At 49.0% G+C, this 19613-nt stretch overlaps 1 protein-coding gene across 1 annotated transcript in view; it reads right to left on the minus strand.

Moving 5' to 3' along the window:
• The window catches only part of ECT2L (epithelial cell transforming 2 like), a 111835-nt gene extending 103668 nt beyond the window's left edge, over positions 1 to 8167 (minus strand). The window contains exon 1 of the mRNA XM_073575716.1: positions 7962 to 8167. Within this exon, the coding sequence (XP_073431817.1) occupies positions 7962 to 8144 (183 nt within the window). The 5' untranslated portion in view covers positions 8145 to 8167. The remainder of the gene's footprint in view (positions 1 to 7961) is intronic.
• Positions 8168 to 19613: the final 11446 nt, after the last annotated feature.

The raw sequence follows: 19613 nt of genomic DNA on the forward strand, positions 1-19613 counted from the left end.
CCAGTATCTCTTCCCCTTCTAGTTCGTCGTCTCGACTATTCCCTGGGGTTGTATGTCGAATCCTGGAGAGAGCATCAGCATGTACATTCTCGGCCCCTCTTTTATAGATAATTTTATAGTTGAATTTCGCCATCTGGGCCACCCATCTTTGTTCCAGAGCTCCCAGTTTGACGTTTTCCAAATGGGCCAGCGGGTTATTGTCAGTCGGCACCACTACTTCGGAGCCCGCCAGGTACTCTGCAAACCGCTCCGTCATGGCCCACACTACTGCGAGGATGCTCGAGCTTAAAGGAGCTGTAATTGTCAGGGTTGCGCTTGGAATCATGGAGTGAGAGGCTTCCATACGCGATCACTCTCTCCCGGCCGTCTTGAACTTGTGACAACACAGCCCCCAGCCCGTGAAGACTCTCGTCAGTGTGCAGGATGAACGGTTGCGAGAAATCTGCATAAGCCAACACCGGAGCATCCGAATGCGCAGCCTTAAGGTCTTGGAAGGCCTCTTCTTGAGGTTGTCGCCACTGGACTTTTCGTCCATTTGCCCCAACGGGAGCCCCCTTCAGCAGGTCGTGCAGGGCTTGAGTCCGGCATGCAAAATTCTTTACGAAACGACAGTAGTATCCGGCCAAACCCAGGAAGGCCCGCACGTCTTTTATCGTCTCGGGGGTAGGCCATCCCTGAATGACAGCAACCTTTTCCCGGGACAGCCTTATGCCCTCCGCTGAGACGACATGACCCAGATATTCGATCTGGGCGTGAAATAGATGGCATTTTTGGGGTTTTACCTTCAACCCGTACTTTTGCAGCCGTCCGAGTACCTGCCCCAACCGCTTCAGATGGTCCTCAAAAGTGGCAGCATAGATGATGATATCATCCAGGTATATCAACGTGGCCTCAAAATTGAGATCTCCCAGACACCGCTCCATCAACCGCTGAAAGGTCCCCGGGGGGTGTTGGCCAGTCCGAACAGCATTCGATTAAACTCAAATAGCCACATATGAAGTTTGAACGCCGTCTTTGCCCTGTCGTCTTCTGACATGGGTACCTGCCGGTACCCACTGGCCAGGTCCAAAGTAGAAAAGTAAGTCGCCTTCCCCAAGGTGGACAAGTATTCTTCTATTCAGGGTAGTGGGTACGAGTCTTTGATAGTACAAGCATTCAGTTTTCGATAGTCCACGCAGAATCGTAAGATGCCATCCTTTTTGCAGACCAACACAATAGGAGCCACCCAGGGGCATTGGCTTTCTCAAATCACTCCCTTTCGTAGCATTTGGGCCAGCCAAGTTTTCACCTCTTGGTAGAGCTGTGGAGGAATCTGTCAATATCGTTTACGGATGGGGGCTGCTCCTGCCGTGGGAATTCCATGGGTGATGGCAGTGGTACATCCAAAATCATCCTCATGACTAGCAAATACCTCATGGTACTGTCCGAGCAGTGTTTTTATCTGAGAGAGCTGGGCTGCAGTTAGTCCAGAGAGTTCGGCCCGCATTTGTTCCAGGATGATTCGACCCTTTTCCTGAGTTGAAATTTCGGTAGCCTGTAGAGTACGGATAGTTACTGCTCAGGGGTCCTCGGATTGCACTCTCAATTGAACTGCAGGGGCCGGTAGTATTTCTTCAAAAGGCCTTACTAGCTTGCCCAATTCTGTTCGGGGCTTCAGGGTGATGTCTTGGTCTTCAAGGTTGACGCAGCGCACCAGGACAGTCCCCTTCTGCACTGTGGTCAGGGAGCGAGCCACCAGTATGCCAGGGGGTAAGCACTTCGAGTAGCATGGCTCCACCTGCATGTCCACGCCTTCCAATGGTATTGTGGCTCGGATGGGCATGGTCACCACTGTCTGTCCAGGGGGCAGTACAAGCAGGGGAGCCGCTGGCGCGATGACTTTGCCCAGGGCCTCGCCATCCTGGCAGTCCTGGAGGACTCGTGCTTCCCGCATCAACTGCTGGAATAGCTGTCCTTGGGCCGTGCGGGAACCCTACTGTTTTAAGGTCTCATGCGTGGGATCATTGAGGAGTAGGTTGCCGAACTCCCGCAGTATGTTCATGCCTAGAATGACTGGGTGCTGTTTATCAGTTTCTCCGTGGGTCAGAACCACTCCTCTGCGGCCGAGGAATTTACCACACAGCGTCACCTGTACCCACACCACCCTGGCAACAGGGACCGGTAGTTGATTGGCGGCTACCAGTCTGATCATGGGCCCCCACTGGGGTCTTGCTGCCTCGGGGAAATTCTGCCGGAAATAAGTTGCAGGCATAGTTGTTACTTGTGACCCCGTATCCACCAGGCACCGGACGGCACGGCCCTCGACTCCTGCCCATACCCGCACTCATAGCACCGGGTCTGCGAGCTCTGTCCGGGGCGGGGTCCCCAGGGACCATGGTTGAAACTAGGTCATCCAGTCCCAGACTCAGGCCTTCTTTTCACTTCAGCCAACTCGCCCTAGATGGTCTTCAACTCCTGCTTCATTTCCTCTACCCAATGAGGCTCCGCAACTGCGTTCAGGGAAGCCTCCACACTCCGGACCTTCCCCACGGGAACCGCCATTCCCTGCTCCTGTTCTCGAGCGCGTGCTTGACTTCCCACCTCGGAAAAGTCTATACGTGGATTCATTCTAATCTGCTCCCGTAATGCCTGCTTTATTAACGGGTCCCACAGTCCAGTCACCAACAGGTCGCGTAGTGTAATGTCAACAGGTCCTACCCCTACGCCGTCTTTTCTTTCGATGGCCGTGTGTAACTCTTGGAGGACATTCATATACTGGGTGATGGTCTCCCCCTGCATCCGACTGAACAACCGGGTTCTTAACTCTCCCACGTTGGTTGGGTCCCCAAGGGTCTGCTCTAAAATCAGCAGAACCTTATCAAAGGTGTTGCGGTGTCCCGAGGGTTTTAACATCACTGAATTCCGAGCCTCCCCATCTAAGGCCATGAGAGCTACTTCTGCTTCCAGGTCAGGTGTCATCGGGTGCATTCGAAAGAACTTCCGCATTCGCTCTGTCCAGCTCCATAGCATAGTATTGGAGACGGAAAATCTATGCAGGTTGCTCAGCATAGCCCCCAACGAAATGCTGGAACGAGGGCCCTCATCAACTGTTGAGTTCATAGCCCTGCCCTGGTCTGGGGCGTCATTGTCCGCGCTCGGAGACTGCATCCTGCCGACTACGCCAACTGTAGGTAACAGCAGGTTCGCAGGATGCAGTGACGAGACGCAAGACTGGTTGAACTTTGAAAAGCAAACTTTTTATAATTTAAAGCCGCTAGGGCTATACTAAGCAACCAAAAAGGGATAACAATAGTTGTCCTCGCAGGGACTCAATACAACCAAACACTATTTGGAAAGAACACGACTAACCCGGCCGAGGCCGGTTACTATGGGGCCACGGTATGGCCGTCTACAGGTCCTTATACTCTATAATGTCACTTATCCGTCCTGGTGTCCCTCGGCGTCTCTGTGGAAGCTGCGTTGCTGATGAAGCTGCTTTGGCGTCTTTGATGAGGCTGCTCTGGCGTCTTTGATGAGGCTGCTGTGGCGTCGCAACAGCTGGGCCCAGCTGCTGAAGATTTGGAGTAGTCTTCGGGTGCCCCAGCGCCCAGGAGGAGTTGAGGCACAACAGGCCCTGATGGAGTCCTGAGATGAAGTAACCAACTGTTGTAACAGCGGGGTTGCGCTTCTTAGCGAGTTCAATGGGACTCCTGTCCCCAAGCAGGGTTGTGTCGCAGTGCTCAAGAGTGGCGGTTTACTGGCCGCGCGCACAGCCTGGGACTGTGTGCAGAGTGTCTCTGTTGACGAGGAACAGGCCCCAACTGCTGACTGCAGCGGGGTGAAGGCGGCTGTGAGCGGCGATAGACAGGCCTCAATCACGGGCTGACGTGAACCGGCAGCGTCCATGGGTGGCAGCGGGCAGGCCGCAACCACGGGCTGAAGGGGGATGGCAGCAGCCGGGAGAGGGAGCGGACAGGCCGCGGAGGGCTCGAGCTCAGCGGTAACGGCCGAGGATGACTGGGGGCAGATCGTAACCCGGGATTGGGGTGAAGAGACAGTCCCCTGTCGGTAAGCTTGGCGCCTCTTTCCTGAGGGCCACTGCGTATCTACCCTCTGCTGCTGATCTCTTCTCTGAACTGTCAGTGACCTTCCCGCTCTCTCACGCCCCCTCCGTCTCCTGCTCTGTGTCTGACGTATCACCAACTGACTCATCTGCGCACTCTCTGCCCCTTTTATACTCGCCCCTCCCCTTGCTGTCCTGTCACTCTCAACAGTCCACTATCCTCCTTTTTTCCCCGGGTACTGTTTCCTTAGGAACTCAGATGGCGGTCCCCTTGGTTCCGGCCCGGACACTCTGTGGGGGCCTCCTCCCTACAGTACCAGGCCATGAAAATGCTAAATGATTCAGCTCACCCCTCGTTGTTTTCAACGGAACGTAGAAAGCTCAAGCAGGGACATGTCTCTGCCAAACGTCATAGAAATGCTTTAGAAGGAGAAAGGAAGTCCAGCTCCGAGAATAAAATCCAAAGTCTTTATTATTTTCAGTAAAACAGTAACAAGGCTGCTATATTCATCATAGTGGTATATCCAGGCCGGATTACCAAACAGAAATTGCCCAAGGGGGACCTGGACTCGTTTCGAACACCATGTGTTCCTAAACTTAGATTTGACCAGGACGAGATGACCCGAGAATGTTCCGGAAGGTGGCAGTGAGAATATAGGGAAAGAGAAGAAGGCAAACTGTGTGTTACCTGATGTATATGCTGTAACTGAAGAGAACGGACTGAGAATATACAGTACAGACCAAAAGTTTGGACACACCTTCTCATTCAGAGTTTTCTTTATTTTCATGACTATGAAAATTGTAGATTCACTCTGAAGGCATCAAAACTATGAATTAACACATGTGGAATTATATAATTAGCAAAAAAGTGTGAAACAACTGAAAATATGTCTTATATTCTAGGTTCTTCAAAGTAGCCACCTTTTGATTTGATTACTGTTTTGCACACTCTTGGCCTTCTCTTGCTGAGCTTCAAGAGGTAGTCACCGGAAATGGTTTTCTCTTCACAGGTGTGCCCTGTCAGGTTTAATAAGTGGTATTTCTTGCCTTATAAATGGGGTTGGGACCATCAGTTGCGTTGTGCAGAAGTCTGGTGGATACACAGCTGAGTGGAGCTGTATGTGAGGGGAGACCAGGGCGCGCCTGGCCTATTTACCTCAGTCACGACTACCGCCCTGGCCGACCGTTACAAGAGGTTAAAAGAAATTAATCCCCTTCACCCCCCGGGCAATTTTCCGTTTTCATTTTTTCCTCCCCTTCTTTCAAAAGTCATAACTTTTTAATTTTTCCATCAATACAGCCATATGAGGGCTTATTTTTGCAGAACGAGTTGTAATTTTGAAAGTCATTTATTTTATCATGTGATGCACTTGGAAAGCAGGAAAAAAATTCCAAGGACATTGACATTGCAAAAAAAAGAGCAATTTCACAATTTAAAAAGAAATTATTTACCATGTTTAGTATACGGTAAATCTGACCTGGTAATGTGAAATTCCAGGTCGGTTTGATTACGCATATCCTTTCTTTTATTGCAATGGCCATAACCCCATAATTCCAGTATTTCAACTTCTTTTATTGTTACGTTGTTTACCAATCGGATTTGGATAGATCGGACTGTTCTAACGCAGCGATACCAAATATGTTATTTTTTTGTTTTATTTTTAATGGGACAAAATGGGGGTGATTTGAACTTGTTTTTTTTTTTTTTTCATAATGTAATTTTTTGTTTTTTTACTTCTAACTGTATTTAAATGTAATAGTCCCCATAGGGGACTTGAAGATGTGACCGTCTGATCACTTGTGCTGTACCATACATAGCTAAAATCACAATCTCCTATGAATGCCAGCTACAAACTGGCTTTCACAGAAGAATCGTCACGACAAGTACAGAGGTGTTCAGCAGATCCCCGGCTGTTATGGAAGCCCATTAATGCCGCGTTATCACGTCACGGTCAAGGCGATGGGCGCTTGGAATGATGGGTCCCCACCACCAGCCAGTGTTATATGTCGCTGTCAGAGACTGTTAAAGGCACATGATAGCTGATCATCTGCCGGGAAAGATGCAGGCTCAGCATGCAAGACCGCAACAAAAGACAATTGTACTTTATATTTCTCGAAGATGCTAAAAAGACATGCGTAGCAAGTAATTTTGACATCACGTTGCACGTCTTCATTGTTTTGAACGTTTATTAGTTGCTTTTTAAGGCGTGTTCCAGGCCCAATCCATAAAAAAAAAAGTGCATATATCCTTGAACTGTCAAGAGACAGGTTTTTTTTTTGCAGCTTTTTTTATGCAGATAAAATTATTTTCCCTGATTAAATTTGAGTAGTGCAGCATGTCAATTCTTTCAGCGTTTTTTGCAGCATTGTTCCATCTGTGTAAAACAATTTGAAAGTGACAAAATTCAGCAAAACCGGCAAGAAACCATTTTTTCTGCATTTTTTGCTGCGTTTTTGATGGATGAAGCTACAAGTACTGTAGACAAATCACACGTGTAATCCGTAAACAAAAAAAGCGCTGCTAAAATAAAATAAATAAAAGACACGCCACAGCAAAACCTGTGTTTTAAAAGCAGAAAAGCAGTGTTTTTACTGCTAAGAGACCAGGATCTGAAGACAGAAAAAAAAACGCTGCATGTGAATATAGCCTTAAATGATGTGCACATGACTTCTTTTCAGGCAGGTGCGCTTCATAACCTGAAAAATCGTTTAATGCTATAAAAACAAACCAAAGAACATACAGTATATGTTTATATTTAAAAATGACTAGCTGTGCGTATGTTCTGTCTCTTGAGCTTCTGCTAACCGCTCCAGGTTTCCAAAGATGCCAGGCGTTTAGTAGGATCATTGTGTAGGAAGCTGCTCACTAGTATGTACAACTGTAAAAAAAACACAGGGTCCAAAAACGTAGCAAAATGCAAAAGGGAAATGACCGCAAAGATGCCAAGAAGGCACTTCAGGACAAAAGACGACGGTGTGTTTTGAAGCATCTTCCACCTTAAAAAGTCTGCGCTTTCACACACATCTAAAGGACTTGCACATACCCTTAGGGTTAATACACTAATGGCTGATCATCAGCTGATCCTTTTGTTCAGTGGGAAGATAAGCCTCTGTCAGAGGAGTTTAGCAGCTGCTTTCTCATAGAGAACACATTAAAGTCAATCGTGTACCCTATTTTGCGGATTATAAGACGCACCAGATTATAAGATGCACCCCAAATTTTGAGGAGAAAAATAGGAAAAAAACTTTTTTTTATAAAATGGTGGTGCTTCTTATAATCCATGCGTCATTGCTTACGGGGGTGGTGGCTGCGGTGAAGCGGGGTCCCAGTTTCACTGTTGGAGGAGGCAAGAGTGGAGCGTTGCTGCAGGCCGAAGGCTGGGATGAGGGGTGGTGTTCGGTGGTGTGGGGGCTCTGCCGACATTATGTGAAAGTCCAGAGCCCCCCGCACTTACACGGTTTATGGTGCGGTGGACTCTGGGAAAATGGCGGCCGGGGGTGGCGCATGCACAGATGGAGATTTTGGCACCAAGATCTCGGGAGATGAGATAGAAAGTATAGAAAGAATTGTCTATGAGCAGCCATTCAAATCTGAAATGCTGGCATGAAACAATATGTATTGTCAGCCATAGCGTCCTAACCTGAACCCACACAAAGACACCACTTTAACTGGTTGTCTTTTTAAATAAAACACAATGCATCCTAAACATACACAGATTTTTTTTTTTAACCCAAGACCAAAAATTCAAGAAAAATAAAAAAGGGATAAAGTGTAGCATAGTTTGTAGATCTGGTGGTCGCATAGATGGTTACTCAGCTTCTATCTGTCCTAAGTAATATTTATTAACTGTCTCACTGATTTAATTCCTTGTTGAGTGGGTTCATATATGGTTCCAATTGGGATAAATATTCCAAGTACCTGCTTGTTGGCGGTCTTGCTTGCTTTTGGTGTCCAAGTGCTAAATCTTGTCGGATTGCTCACAGTCTGATCAGGGTTTATGCGGTCTCTGATTTCCATCTCCGTTTCTCCACCGTGGAGGCCAAGACTTTCCAGCTGCCATCGTTTTACACTGTGTGGGCGGTGTCTCCGAGGACTGGTCATACTTTCTACTACAGACAGGTTAACTTCTGAAACAGTAAAGTGACATTAATGCTGCATTGATAGCAGGCATGTAACATTAAAGAAATGACCACTATGTTTTATTGATAGCCTATCCTTAACATAAGCATTCAAAGGGGCGTGACCGGAAGTCAAGGGAGCCAGACGTGCCAGAGCAAGCTCCGTACCCTTCTAATCCTCGCTGATAAAAGTCCATTTACAGTCCAGAACACCCTCCCCCTTCATCCCAGGACCCAGCTTCCATTTGAGCCCACTCAGCGCCGGATCACCAAGACTGTGACATAGGGGGAAATCGGGGCCTACTACAGACCTTGCAGCCATGGCATCTCCAGCATGCACCTGTACTCTCATCAGCTGAAGACAGCTCGTTCCATCTGCAGCGAAACCCAGACGTCCAGCAGAAGACACTGGTGGTGAAAGTGAGACTTTGCTGGAGAGCAGTCCGCTCTTTGAGCGCTCAGAGTGCCAGCGGTACCCTTCTCCAGGCAGTGCTTTTAAACAAAAAGTAATTCCCTTACCTGCAGGGCGGCGACCTCCCTACTTCCTCCGAGATCATGTCCAACTTGAGGGTGATGCCTTTGAGGATCCCCTGCCACCATCCTCAGTGGGTTGGAAAACTAGTTGGGTGTAAGGCCACTGCCTCTGCACGCCTTCAGTAAAGGTCCCCTGCACCGTGGGCTCCTCAACACTCCCAAACAGACAGGCAGAGCAGGCCCGGCTGCTCCTTGGCATCACCAGAGAAAATTGGAGGTAGTTGACGTGCTAACTAGTGCAAATTCTCAATTAAGTAGCCAAATAGTACTCTGCTGACACATAGTGGCCAGTTAATAGAACTGCACATCAAATCAGGACATATAGCCATTATTAATACCACTTTTGAGATCTTATAGGCAATTCAGCACTTCTGATCTGAAATCAGGCTTGCCTAATTACTCAAACTCTGACAGGCTGTAGCTTGAGACTTTTGTGATGACTTAATCCTCGCCCCCTCTAGCCTGTGAAGATCAATGCCTAATATGCCCTGCCCTCCTATTGACTCCATTCAACTTGAGCTGCGGAGAAACTACCAGATTATCCTATCTAGAACAGATGCCCTCATGCTGAAGTCACGTAGAACCACCTCCGTGAATCCTAACCATAGGAACCCATCTTCAGCAGTTCTCAGCGACATGTTCTCTGGTCCATATGTGGTACTCACAGGTACGCAGGATGCAGTGACGAGATGAAGACGGAGCAAGCTTAAACTTAACTTTTATATAGGGGTTATATGTATGACTAGTAAGCTGACAATAGCTTTCCTCGCAGGGATTTAAACAATAATACACACAAGCAACATGATATCAACTACCCGGCCGGTGCCGGTAACTGTATGGCTGCAGTATGGCCAACTACAAGTCCTGAATTATAACTGGCTAACAACAGAGTGTCACTTTTCCTTCTCAGACGTCCTGCAGAGTTGTTGTCCGGGCGGTGTCTGTTCGGCGTCTCAGCCACTGGGCCCAGCTGACGAGGAGCTGTAGTAGACTTCTGGCGTTCCTATGCCTGGATGTGGGGGGGGCACAACAGGCCCCAGGAGGATTCTTCAGCGTAGAGCCCCCTTGCGGATGCGAGGCGGTGGCAGCCGCGGCCCTGAACGTATAGGCCGCAGCCATGGTCCGGAACGGGGAAGTGGCTGCCGCAGGATGCAGCTTCTGAGCCGCAGCCGCGGTGTTTATCAAGTTAGTGGCGGCCGCGGGTGGTAGCGTACAGACCACAGCCGCGGGACAGAGCGGGGCAGTGGCGGTCGTGGTTGGTAGCGGGCAGGTCGCAGCCACGGGCTGGAGTGGGACAGTGGCAGCCGCGGTTGGCAGCAGGCAGGCCGCAACCGCTGACTGGAGTCGGACAGTGGCAGCCGTGGTTGGCAGCGGGCAGGCCGCAACTGCGGGCTGGAGTCGAACAGTGGCAGCCGCGGTTGGCAGAGGGCAGGCTGCAGCTGCAGACTGGAGTCAGAAAGTGGCGACCGCGGTTGGCAGCGGGCAGACTGAAGCCATGGGCTGGAGTCGGGCTACAGCGGTCGCGGGTCTCTCTGCCTGGGGCGCAGCCATGGGTGTCAGGTCTGTGTCACTCCCTCGTGCTGCTCGGTGCCGTCCTCCACTTGGGTCAGGTGAGCCTTCGTCCTGTCTCCCTGGTAGCTGTTGACTTCCTCTAGCTCTCCAGTGCCACCTAGGTTCCTGCCTCCTGCTCCTTCTTTCTCTCTCAGTCGAGTGCCCCCTGCTGGTTCCCTGTGCTCATTTTATAGCCACCCCACCCCCACACTTTCTATAAGCTCCTCCGGTCCGTCCTCTAATCATGTCCCCCGGAAACAAGCCCCTTAGGAACCTTGGTGATGGCCACCTTGGTTCTGGCCCAGTTACACAGCTGAATCATCTTGCTCTTCCCTACCAGACGAGATGGACTCAGAAATGATACCAGCATCCACAACCAGGACTCCGGGCACTCCCACCCCAGGCCAAGCAGCACTACTCGCACTGTTTCTGTCTAGCTTACATTCTGAGTTATTTAAAATGTCGGATAAACTAACCAAAGAGCTTTCCAAAGAAATCAGGGAACTGGTATCGTGAACATCTGATCTCGAAGATGTGGAATCTACCTCGGCAGCCTTCATCACCCATAAAAAAGAGATGGAGATGCTTCATGAAGAAATTTACTCCCTTAGCAATAAGATGGAGGGTAGTGAAAACCGTGCCCGCAGGAGTAATATCCGCATCAGAGGCCTGCTCGAAACAATTACAGACCTCCAATTCTCAGCTACAGCTCTATTTCAAGAGCTTTTACTGGGAATTTCTATTGAATGCAATTGCATCCATAGAGCCCTGAATAAAAGCAAGCCGGATGGCCCACTCTGAGACATTATTCATGCAATTCTACAAAACAAAGGAACAACTCCTACAAGAGGTAAGAAATTTATCACCTCTGAAATTCCAAGGCTACTCCTATGACTTTTTCGCAAAGCAGGCTCCCACTAATATCATCGAAAGAAGGGCCATGAAACTGTATCTGGAAATTCTCTGCTCCAAAAGTACCACTGGGGGTTCTCAATCATCTCGATGTGGTCCATACAGCCCTCTCACCTGAGGGCGCTAAACGTTTTAGACCTATTCTCACCACAAGAAGCCTCATCTTGACAACAACTCAAAGAACATCGCTCCAGACCACAGGACCCACCTACTCCTCCTTGACCTTTTGTGTATTAATCTTGTCTCTATTTTACTATTATGATATTTTAAAACTTGCTCATAAGTAGTTGCCCCTCAGCCAATCCAGATCTTACTCGATTGTTAGTTACAAATGTTAGAGAATACTGCTTGTTAAAACGGTTTCCAAACCTTTGAAATGCTGTAACTGACTTGTTTGTTAGAGAAACCATAAACCATATGGATGTACCGATCCGACAATTGCTTATCCAGGAGTGCATAGCCAATCAAGCACAAATCCAAGATCAGGACTACTAGACTCTTCTTCACTACACCTCTAAGGGTGTGTGTGGCGCCCCTGAGGGTTCAGTTGCCACAGAGGTACTGCACCTCCTCCTGAGGTGTGGTACCACACCATCCAGGTGAGTTGGAGGCTCCTAACCACGCTCCAACACTCGCATCCCACACAACACGGTAGTTCAGCAAAGCCACATTGCGGTTCCCTGCTTGGAGTGTAGCAGAGCACCTTTGGTGGCTCCCTGCTTGGAACACGAAACGTGCTGGGAGGCGGGTGGAGTATAGAATACATAAAAGACTGGGAAGGTTTAGAATTTCGGTCAGTCAGTGAGTTTGAAGTCAGTGAGTGTGGAGAGAAGATCCCTGGGAGAGGGATGGAGGAAGGAGGTGCTGCAGCAGATCTCAGTGACCTGGGTCTGCTGGCACGGGAAAGGAAAGAAAGAGAAGGACATTGAACAGAAACCTGATCTTCCATAAGAAGGAAAGACTAGTATGGAACGTAGGAGTAAAAGGGAACAGAGGACGTGGGTTAGAGGAAGAACCCTGCCTAGAAGTTCTAAGCACAAGGCCGGTGCCCGGTCCCCGAGGTTGTATGGACACTAATGGTTCTGCAGCAGACACCGGTGGAGTAGTGGGCTGTAAATGCACTTCTCCCATCTAAGACTTGGGGGCACAACAGCAACATTGATAGTGAGCCGGGATTCAAGAGAAGGAGTCCCCGAAGCAGGCTACAGCTGTCTGCCGTACAAGTATAGTTCTTGGGAACATTTGTCAGGGGGAACTCCAGTGTAAGTCAGTGCTAGGAGATCTTCACACTTAAAGGCGCTATAGAGGAGACGTTCAGAAAGGCACATGTTGGCGGAGTGTTGGAAGGGAGCGTCCTATCTTGCCTGGAGGTCGACTGAGTTCCTGACCCAGAGGACACAGCACGGAGGCAGGCACCTGTGTGTACTACAGACTGTGAGTAAAGCTTTGGAACTACAAGCCCTGGTGTCCACCATTCATTCCCGAGCCAACACACCTGGTACCGCTGCATCTGGGTACCCGCTTCTACACTGCCTGCGCCTCTCAGCTACCCCTCCATCTACACTGCCCTGGGACTACAGCTCCACCTGTGGGGAGCTTCACCATCTTGGCTGCAACACACCACCAGTCCCAGAGGATCTGCATGCAGCGTCGGCTTAACATCTGCCTTGCAGAACACCACAGGTGGCGTCACGAACTATTCCTCAATTCTATTTCATTGTTCTTTCACCCCCTTTTGCCATGGAGCCCCAAGGCCACGGACCGGGTCACAGCGTCCATGACATCTCCCATTGAGATCAACGGGCACGGTGCCGAGTACCCCGATAGCCCTGGCCGGGCGCTCCATTCTGGCGTCACAAACAGGATGACGAGACCCGATGCCATCGGGTTCGGTGTGCCTAAGATTTGTTGGACTTAAAACTTTTGAGAATGTGCAGAAGACCCAATTTGATAGACTGTGAAATGAATACTAAAAATGGCCGACAGCCTGGAGAAGAAGGGCGTGATCGTATGGGTGGTCCTAAGAAAAAAGCGCGGACTGTCCTGGGCCTCCCCTGTCTAAACTTCTATGCGACAGCAACTTGGCCCACCCCCCGGGGGGTTCGTGTACTGGCTTGGTGTAGAGGAGTTGGAAGGGGATGCCGCTCCCAGGGGGAGGGGCGGAGGCCAGTGGCGGGAAAAGAGCCGAGACAGGGAGAACGCCTGAATGCCATGATGGAGGAAGAGGGAAGGAGGCCTGCGGAGCGCGGGGAGGTTGAGCTGGATCTCCCCGGTGCCATGGCTGAAGGCTCGGACCCTACTTCTAGGCTGAATCGACGGCAGCTGGAGGAGGAGATTGCCCGGCTGACCCAATGTTTGCGGCTGAGGCAGGAGGCCTTGTGGAGGCTGAACTGGCAGCATGCCAGGGAGGGGCCTACACCTGTGGTAACCGCCGCTGCTGCACCGGAGCTTCCCCAGGCAGATTCCACGGAGCCTGCAGCTGCCATCACACCACCGGTAGCATCCGGAGCCCCTTCACTGCCACCACAGGAGGAATTGTATGAGGCCCCGGGAGCCGAAGCGGAGGAAGAGGAGCTCCCGCCCGGACCTGACGCGGCTGCGCAGGTCCCACCAAAGGCCCCCGTGGGCCCAGAGCCACCATCAGCTCCACTGCTGCCACCGGCCAGCTCCCACCGGCACCGGAGCAGAACCCACACCGCCAGGAGGCTCCGGGTATGTTTGATGTCCCTGCAACTGGGAAGGCCTTGGGGTGTACCGCCGTCGCAGCGGCTGGCCAGGTCGTGTTAGATCTGGTCTGGGACCGGGATACCAACCCCCGGGGGGAACACCAGAACACCTGACAGTGGCGCCGCGGTACAAAACTAGTTTGGATCGGTCTCGGGAGGAACGGGAGGACGAGGAGAACTGAGTAAGCTGCCAAGCGACTATCCGGTAACTGGCAGCCGAACACCGAGACAGAGAGCAGCGGAGGTTAGCTGTACTGGGCCCTGATTTGGACCGGAAGGAGCAGGTTCGTGCTGGTCACTACGGTCCCAGGGATGCGGCAGGTTGGGGCCGCGTCCTGAATGTAAATCCTGAGAGGGGGTTCGGCTTTATCCATGACCCTAGCTGAAACCTCCGATCTGTTTTTCAACAGGAGAGATGTAGAACCTCACGTGAGAAAAGGGCACCCTGCCTGAAACATAAGCCCGGGAGATTATGTGACCTTCACTAGACACGAAGGACTGAGGGGATGGTATGCAATGAACGTTAGACGGATCCCGGAGGATCTCATAAAGACCTACAGGCAGCAGCCACCTGCTACCTCTGCAGCAACAGATATTGAGAAGACTGTGTTTGTACCTACCCCTATGTGCAACGTAACTTCAGTACCAGTCCTCCAGCCAAAAGTACGGAAAGCCACAAGTTTCACCCCACTGGAAGAATACCTGAGGACTGCCAATGCGTTTCTCTCATCTGGTAGCAGTTCTAGTCCAGAAACCCCAGGAGGGGACAATCACTAGTCAAGATGCCTCTTCACTTTAACTCTCGTTACCCAGGAGGGTATTTGCACAGTTGTGCTTTGTTTCCTATTTTTGTACCAGTTTTCTATCTTTTTTGGCTATCATGCTTTAGTTCTGTTTTTCCATTGTTGCCCAGTTGTATTGGCAGCCTTCACATTTGAACTGTGGTGATCATGAACACTGAATGGTCCAGAACTGTTATTGTACATAGTTTGCACCTCTTTAGGTGCTGTCTCTTGGTTTTACATAGGACTCTCTTCGTAAAAGAAGACCTACCTCATTATAGGGACATTTTGAGACACGATGGCCGGACCAGCGTCTACTGTTGCACTTAATGATAATGCTTAATGTTATTTCCTGAATAGAAACTAGAAAGTATTAGTATTTGATGAAAATCCTGATGACAGATTTTATGGAAGTATCTTGAGAAAAAGACATAGTGAATGTTTACAGAACTTTGAATAAAGATGTTGAGGATGTGAATATAGAATCGAAAAGTACAGGTGACGAACCAGGTATCCACGGTTGTCATCCTACGTCTAGAAGAGACAGTAGAAAGAGGAAAATGTGAAAGATAGTGGAAAGGAGATGTGTTGCTAGCAAATGTGAATTGATACTGAGTTTGCTTATATAGCACTTTAAATTAGGTAGCATAATTTAAAATTTAGACAGTTAATTTGTTTGTAACGTTCAAGAAACCGTGCCTCCTATATTAGGAAGTTTAGTATAAGACATGTTTATTCAGCATTACAACATTTTGTATGTTCCGGTACTGTTAACTCTGTTTAACTTGCAGCCCGCGGACGTGTTGTGTTTAACGGGTGGGGGGGGGTGTGGCGCCCCTGAGGGTTCAGTTACCACAGAGGTACTGCACCTCCTCCTGAGGTGTGGTACCACACCATCCAGGTGAGTTGGAGGCTCCTAACCACGCTCCAATACTCGCATCCCACACAACACGGTAGTTCAACAAAGCCACATTGTGGCTCCCTGCTTGGAGTGTAGCAGAGCACCTTTGGTGGCTCCCTGCTTGGAACACGAAACGTGCTGGGAGGCGGGTGGAGTTTAGAATACATAAAAGAGTGGGAAGGTTTAGAATTTCGGTCAGTCAGTGAGTTTGACGTCAGTGAGTGGGGAGAGAAGATCCCTGGGAGAGGGATGGAGGAAGGAGGTGCTGCAGCAGATCTCAGTGACCTGGGTCTGCTGGCACGGGAAAGGAAAGAAAGAGAAGGACATTGAACAGAAACCTGATCTTCCATAAGAAGGAAAGACTAGTATGGAACATTGGAGTAAAAGGGAACAGAGGGAACAGAGGACGTGGGTTAGAGGAAGAACCCTGCCTAGAAGTTCTAAGCGCAAGGCCGGTGCCCGGTCCCCGAGGTTGTATGGACACTAATGGTTCTGCAGCAGACACCGGTGGAGTAGTGGGCTGTAAATGCACTACTCCCATCTAAGACTTGGGGGCACAACAGCAACATTGATAGTGAGCCGGGATTCAAGAGAAGGAGTCCCCGAAGCAGGCTACAGCTGTCCGCCGTACAAGTATAGTTCTTGGGAACATCTGTCAGGGGGAACTCCAGTGTAACTTAGTGCTAGGAGATCTTCACACTTAAAGGCGCTATAGAGGAGATGTTCAGAAAGGCACATGTTGGCGGAGTGTTGGAAGGGAGCGTCCTATCTTGCCTGGAGGTCGACTGAGTTCCTGACCCGGAGGACACAGCACGGAGGCAGGCACCTGTGTGTACTACAGACTGTGAGTAATGCTTTGGAACTACAAGCCCTCGTGTCCTCCATTCATTCCCGCGCCAACACACCTGGTACCGCTGCATCTGGGTACCCGCTTCTACACTGCCTGCGCCTCTCAGCTACCCCTTCATCTACACTGCCCTGGGACTACAGCTCCACCTGTGGGGAGCTTCACCATCTTGGCTGCAACACACCACCAGTCCCAGAGGAGCTGCATGCAGCGTCGGCTTAACATCTCCCTTGCCAAACACCACAGGTGGCGTCACAAACTATTCATCAATTCTATTTCATTGTTCTTTCACCCCCTTTTGCCATGGAGCCCCAAGGCCACGGACCGGGTCACAGCTTCCGTGACAACTTCCATTGAGATCAACGGGCCCGTTGCCGCGTACCCCGATAGCCCTGGCCAAGCGCTCCATTCGCACACACTGCAGATTCTGCTGCGGTTCCACAGCGGTTTTGGCCCTGCGGATCCGCAGCGGTTTTGGCCCTGAGGATCCGCAGCAGTTTCTGCTGCGGTGTACAGTACCATTATATCCTATGGGAAATGGAAACCGCAGTGCAGACGGTGCAGATTTTTTCCCGCGGATTTGCTGCTGTTTCTAATCCGCAGAAAGAATTGACATGTCAATTCTTTCTGCGGATTCCACTGCGGTTTACCATCTCCTCCATTGTAGAGGCGATAAACAGCAGGACAAAACTGCAGGCTAATCCGCAGATAAACCGCAGGTCTTTTGACCTGCGGAGTTACCTGCGGATTTTGCTAAATCCGCGTGGATCAATCCGCAGCAGAATCCGCAGCATGTGCACACACCCTAAGAAGGATAAGTGTCTTTCTACAGAGGAAATATGGTTATTGAATTACTCTCATAATTACATAGTTAAATAGTTTGAAAAAAGGACCTAAGTCCATCAAGTTCAACCTTTCTCCAATTGTATATTTCGTCACTAATTTAACCCCTTAACGACCAGGGGTATTTTTGGTTTTACATTTTCATTTTTCCCTCCCCCTCTTTCCAGAGCCATAACTTTTTTAATTTTCCGTTTATATGGCCATGTGAGGGCTTATTTTTTGCAGGACGAGTTGTACTTTTAAATGACATCATTGGTTTTACCATATCGTGTACTCGAAAACGGGAAAAAAATTCCAAGTGCGGTGAAATTGCAAAAAAAGTGCAATCCCACACTTGTTTTTTGCTTGGCTTTTTTGCTAGGTTCACTAGATGCTAAATCTGACCTGCCATTATGATTCTCCAGGTCATTACGAGTTCATAGACACCAAACATGTCTATGTCCTCTTTTATCTAAGTGGTGAAAAAAAATTCCAAAGTTTGATAAAAAAAAAAAAAAAATTTGCGCAAATTTTCCGAGACCCGTAGCGTCTCCATTTTTCATGATCTGGGGTCGGGTGAGGGCTTATTTTTCCCGTGCCGGACTGACGTTTTTAATTACACCACTTTTGTGCAGATACGTTCTTTTGATCGCCCGTTATTGCATTTTAATGCAATGTCTTGGTGACCAAAAAAACGTAATTCTGGCGTTTTGAATTTTTTTCTCGCTACGCCGTTTAGCGATCGGGTTAATGCTTTTTTTTTATTGATAGATCGGGCGATTCTGAACGCGGCGATACCTAACATGTGTATGTGGGATTTTTTTTTTACTGTTTTATTTTGATTGGGGCGAAAGGGGGGTGATTTGAACTTTTAGGTTTTTTTAATTTTTTTTATTTTTAAACTTTTTTTTTTTTTACTTTTGGCATGCTTCAATAGCCTCCATAGGAGGCTAGAAGCTTGTGCAACCCGATCGGCTCTGCTACATATGGGCGATGAGCAGATCGCCCATATGTAGCAGATTTACTGCTGTGCTTTCAGCGCCGACCACCGGGTGGCGCTGAAAGCCTTATGCCTGGAACAACCATAGAGGTCTCATAGAGACCTCTAGTTGTCCAGGCAACGTGACGCCGACCCCCGATCACGTGACGGGGGTCGGTGATGACGTCATTTCTGGCCCGGCGGCCGGAAATGCTATTTAAATGCCCGCTGTCAGCTTTGACAGCGGCATTTAACTAGTTAATAGGCGTGGGCGGACGGCGATTCCACTCACGCCTATTGCGGGCACATGTCAGCTGTTCATAACAGCTGACATGTCCCGGCTTTGATGCGGGCTCAGCGCCGGAGCCCTCATCAAAGCAGGGGAAATGTCTGATGACGGACTGTGTCCGTCATTGGACATTAAGGGGTTAACTGTAACCTGCAATGTTATGTGTATCAAGGAAATTATACAGCCCTTTTTTAACAGCTGTTATAGTGTCTGCCATTACTATCTCTTGTGGTAGGGCATTCCACAGTCTGACTGCTCTAACTGTAAAGAACCCTTTCCTGTTTAGCTGTCAGAATTGCCTTTTTTCCACCCATAATGAGAGCCCACTGGTCCTTAGTATGGTGCTTGGAAGGAATAAGTCATGTGCCAGTGTTTTGTACTGGCCACACATATTTATATATTCTTTTTCTAAGCTAAACAAGCCCAGCATTTCCAACCTATCATCATATGAGAGGCCTTCCATCCCTTGTAATAATCTAGTTGCCCGTCTTTGAACTGATTCTAACTTCTGAATATCCTTTTTAAAATGTGGAGTCCAAAACTGGATACCATATTCTAGATGTGGGCTCACAAGGGATGTATAAAGGGGTAATAATACTTTCGGATCGCGGGATTTTATTTCTCTTTTTATATACCCTAAAATCTTGCTTGCTTTTGCAGCTGCTGCTTGACATTGAGTACTACTGCTCAGTTTACTTGTAACCAGGATACCCAAGTGCTTCTCTTGTTCTGCAGTCCCGAGTATACTCTCATTTACTGCATATGCAGCAATAGGATTACTCCGTCCTAAGTGCATTATTTTATATTTATCTACATTAAACCTCATTTGCCAAGTGTTTGCCCATTCAGTAATCTTATTCAGATAGTTTTCCAATATTGTAATGTTATAGTCAGATTTTAGTATCCTACAGAGTTTGGTGTCATCAGCAAAGACTGACACTTTACTCTCAATCCCATCCACTAGATCATTAATAAAGAGGTTAAAAAAGAATCGGTCCTAGCACAGATCCCTGAGGTACCCACTGCTGACTTTATCCCATTTAGAGAACGTACCATTTATGACAACTCCTTGTTTCCTGTCATTTAGCCAATTCCTTAGTTCCTTCCTA

Source organism: Dendrobates tinctorius, unplaced genomic scaffold (assembly GCF_039654945.1).
Source record: "Dendrobates tinctorius isolate UK_male_01 unplaced genomic scaffold, ASM3965494v1 ptg000046l, whole genome shotgun sequence".
Taxonomy (NCBI): Eukaryota; Metazoa; Chordata; class Amphibia; order Anura; family Dendrobatidae; genus Dendrobates; species Dendrobates tinctorius.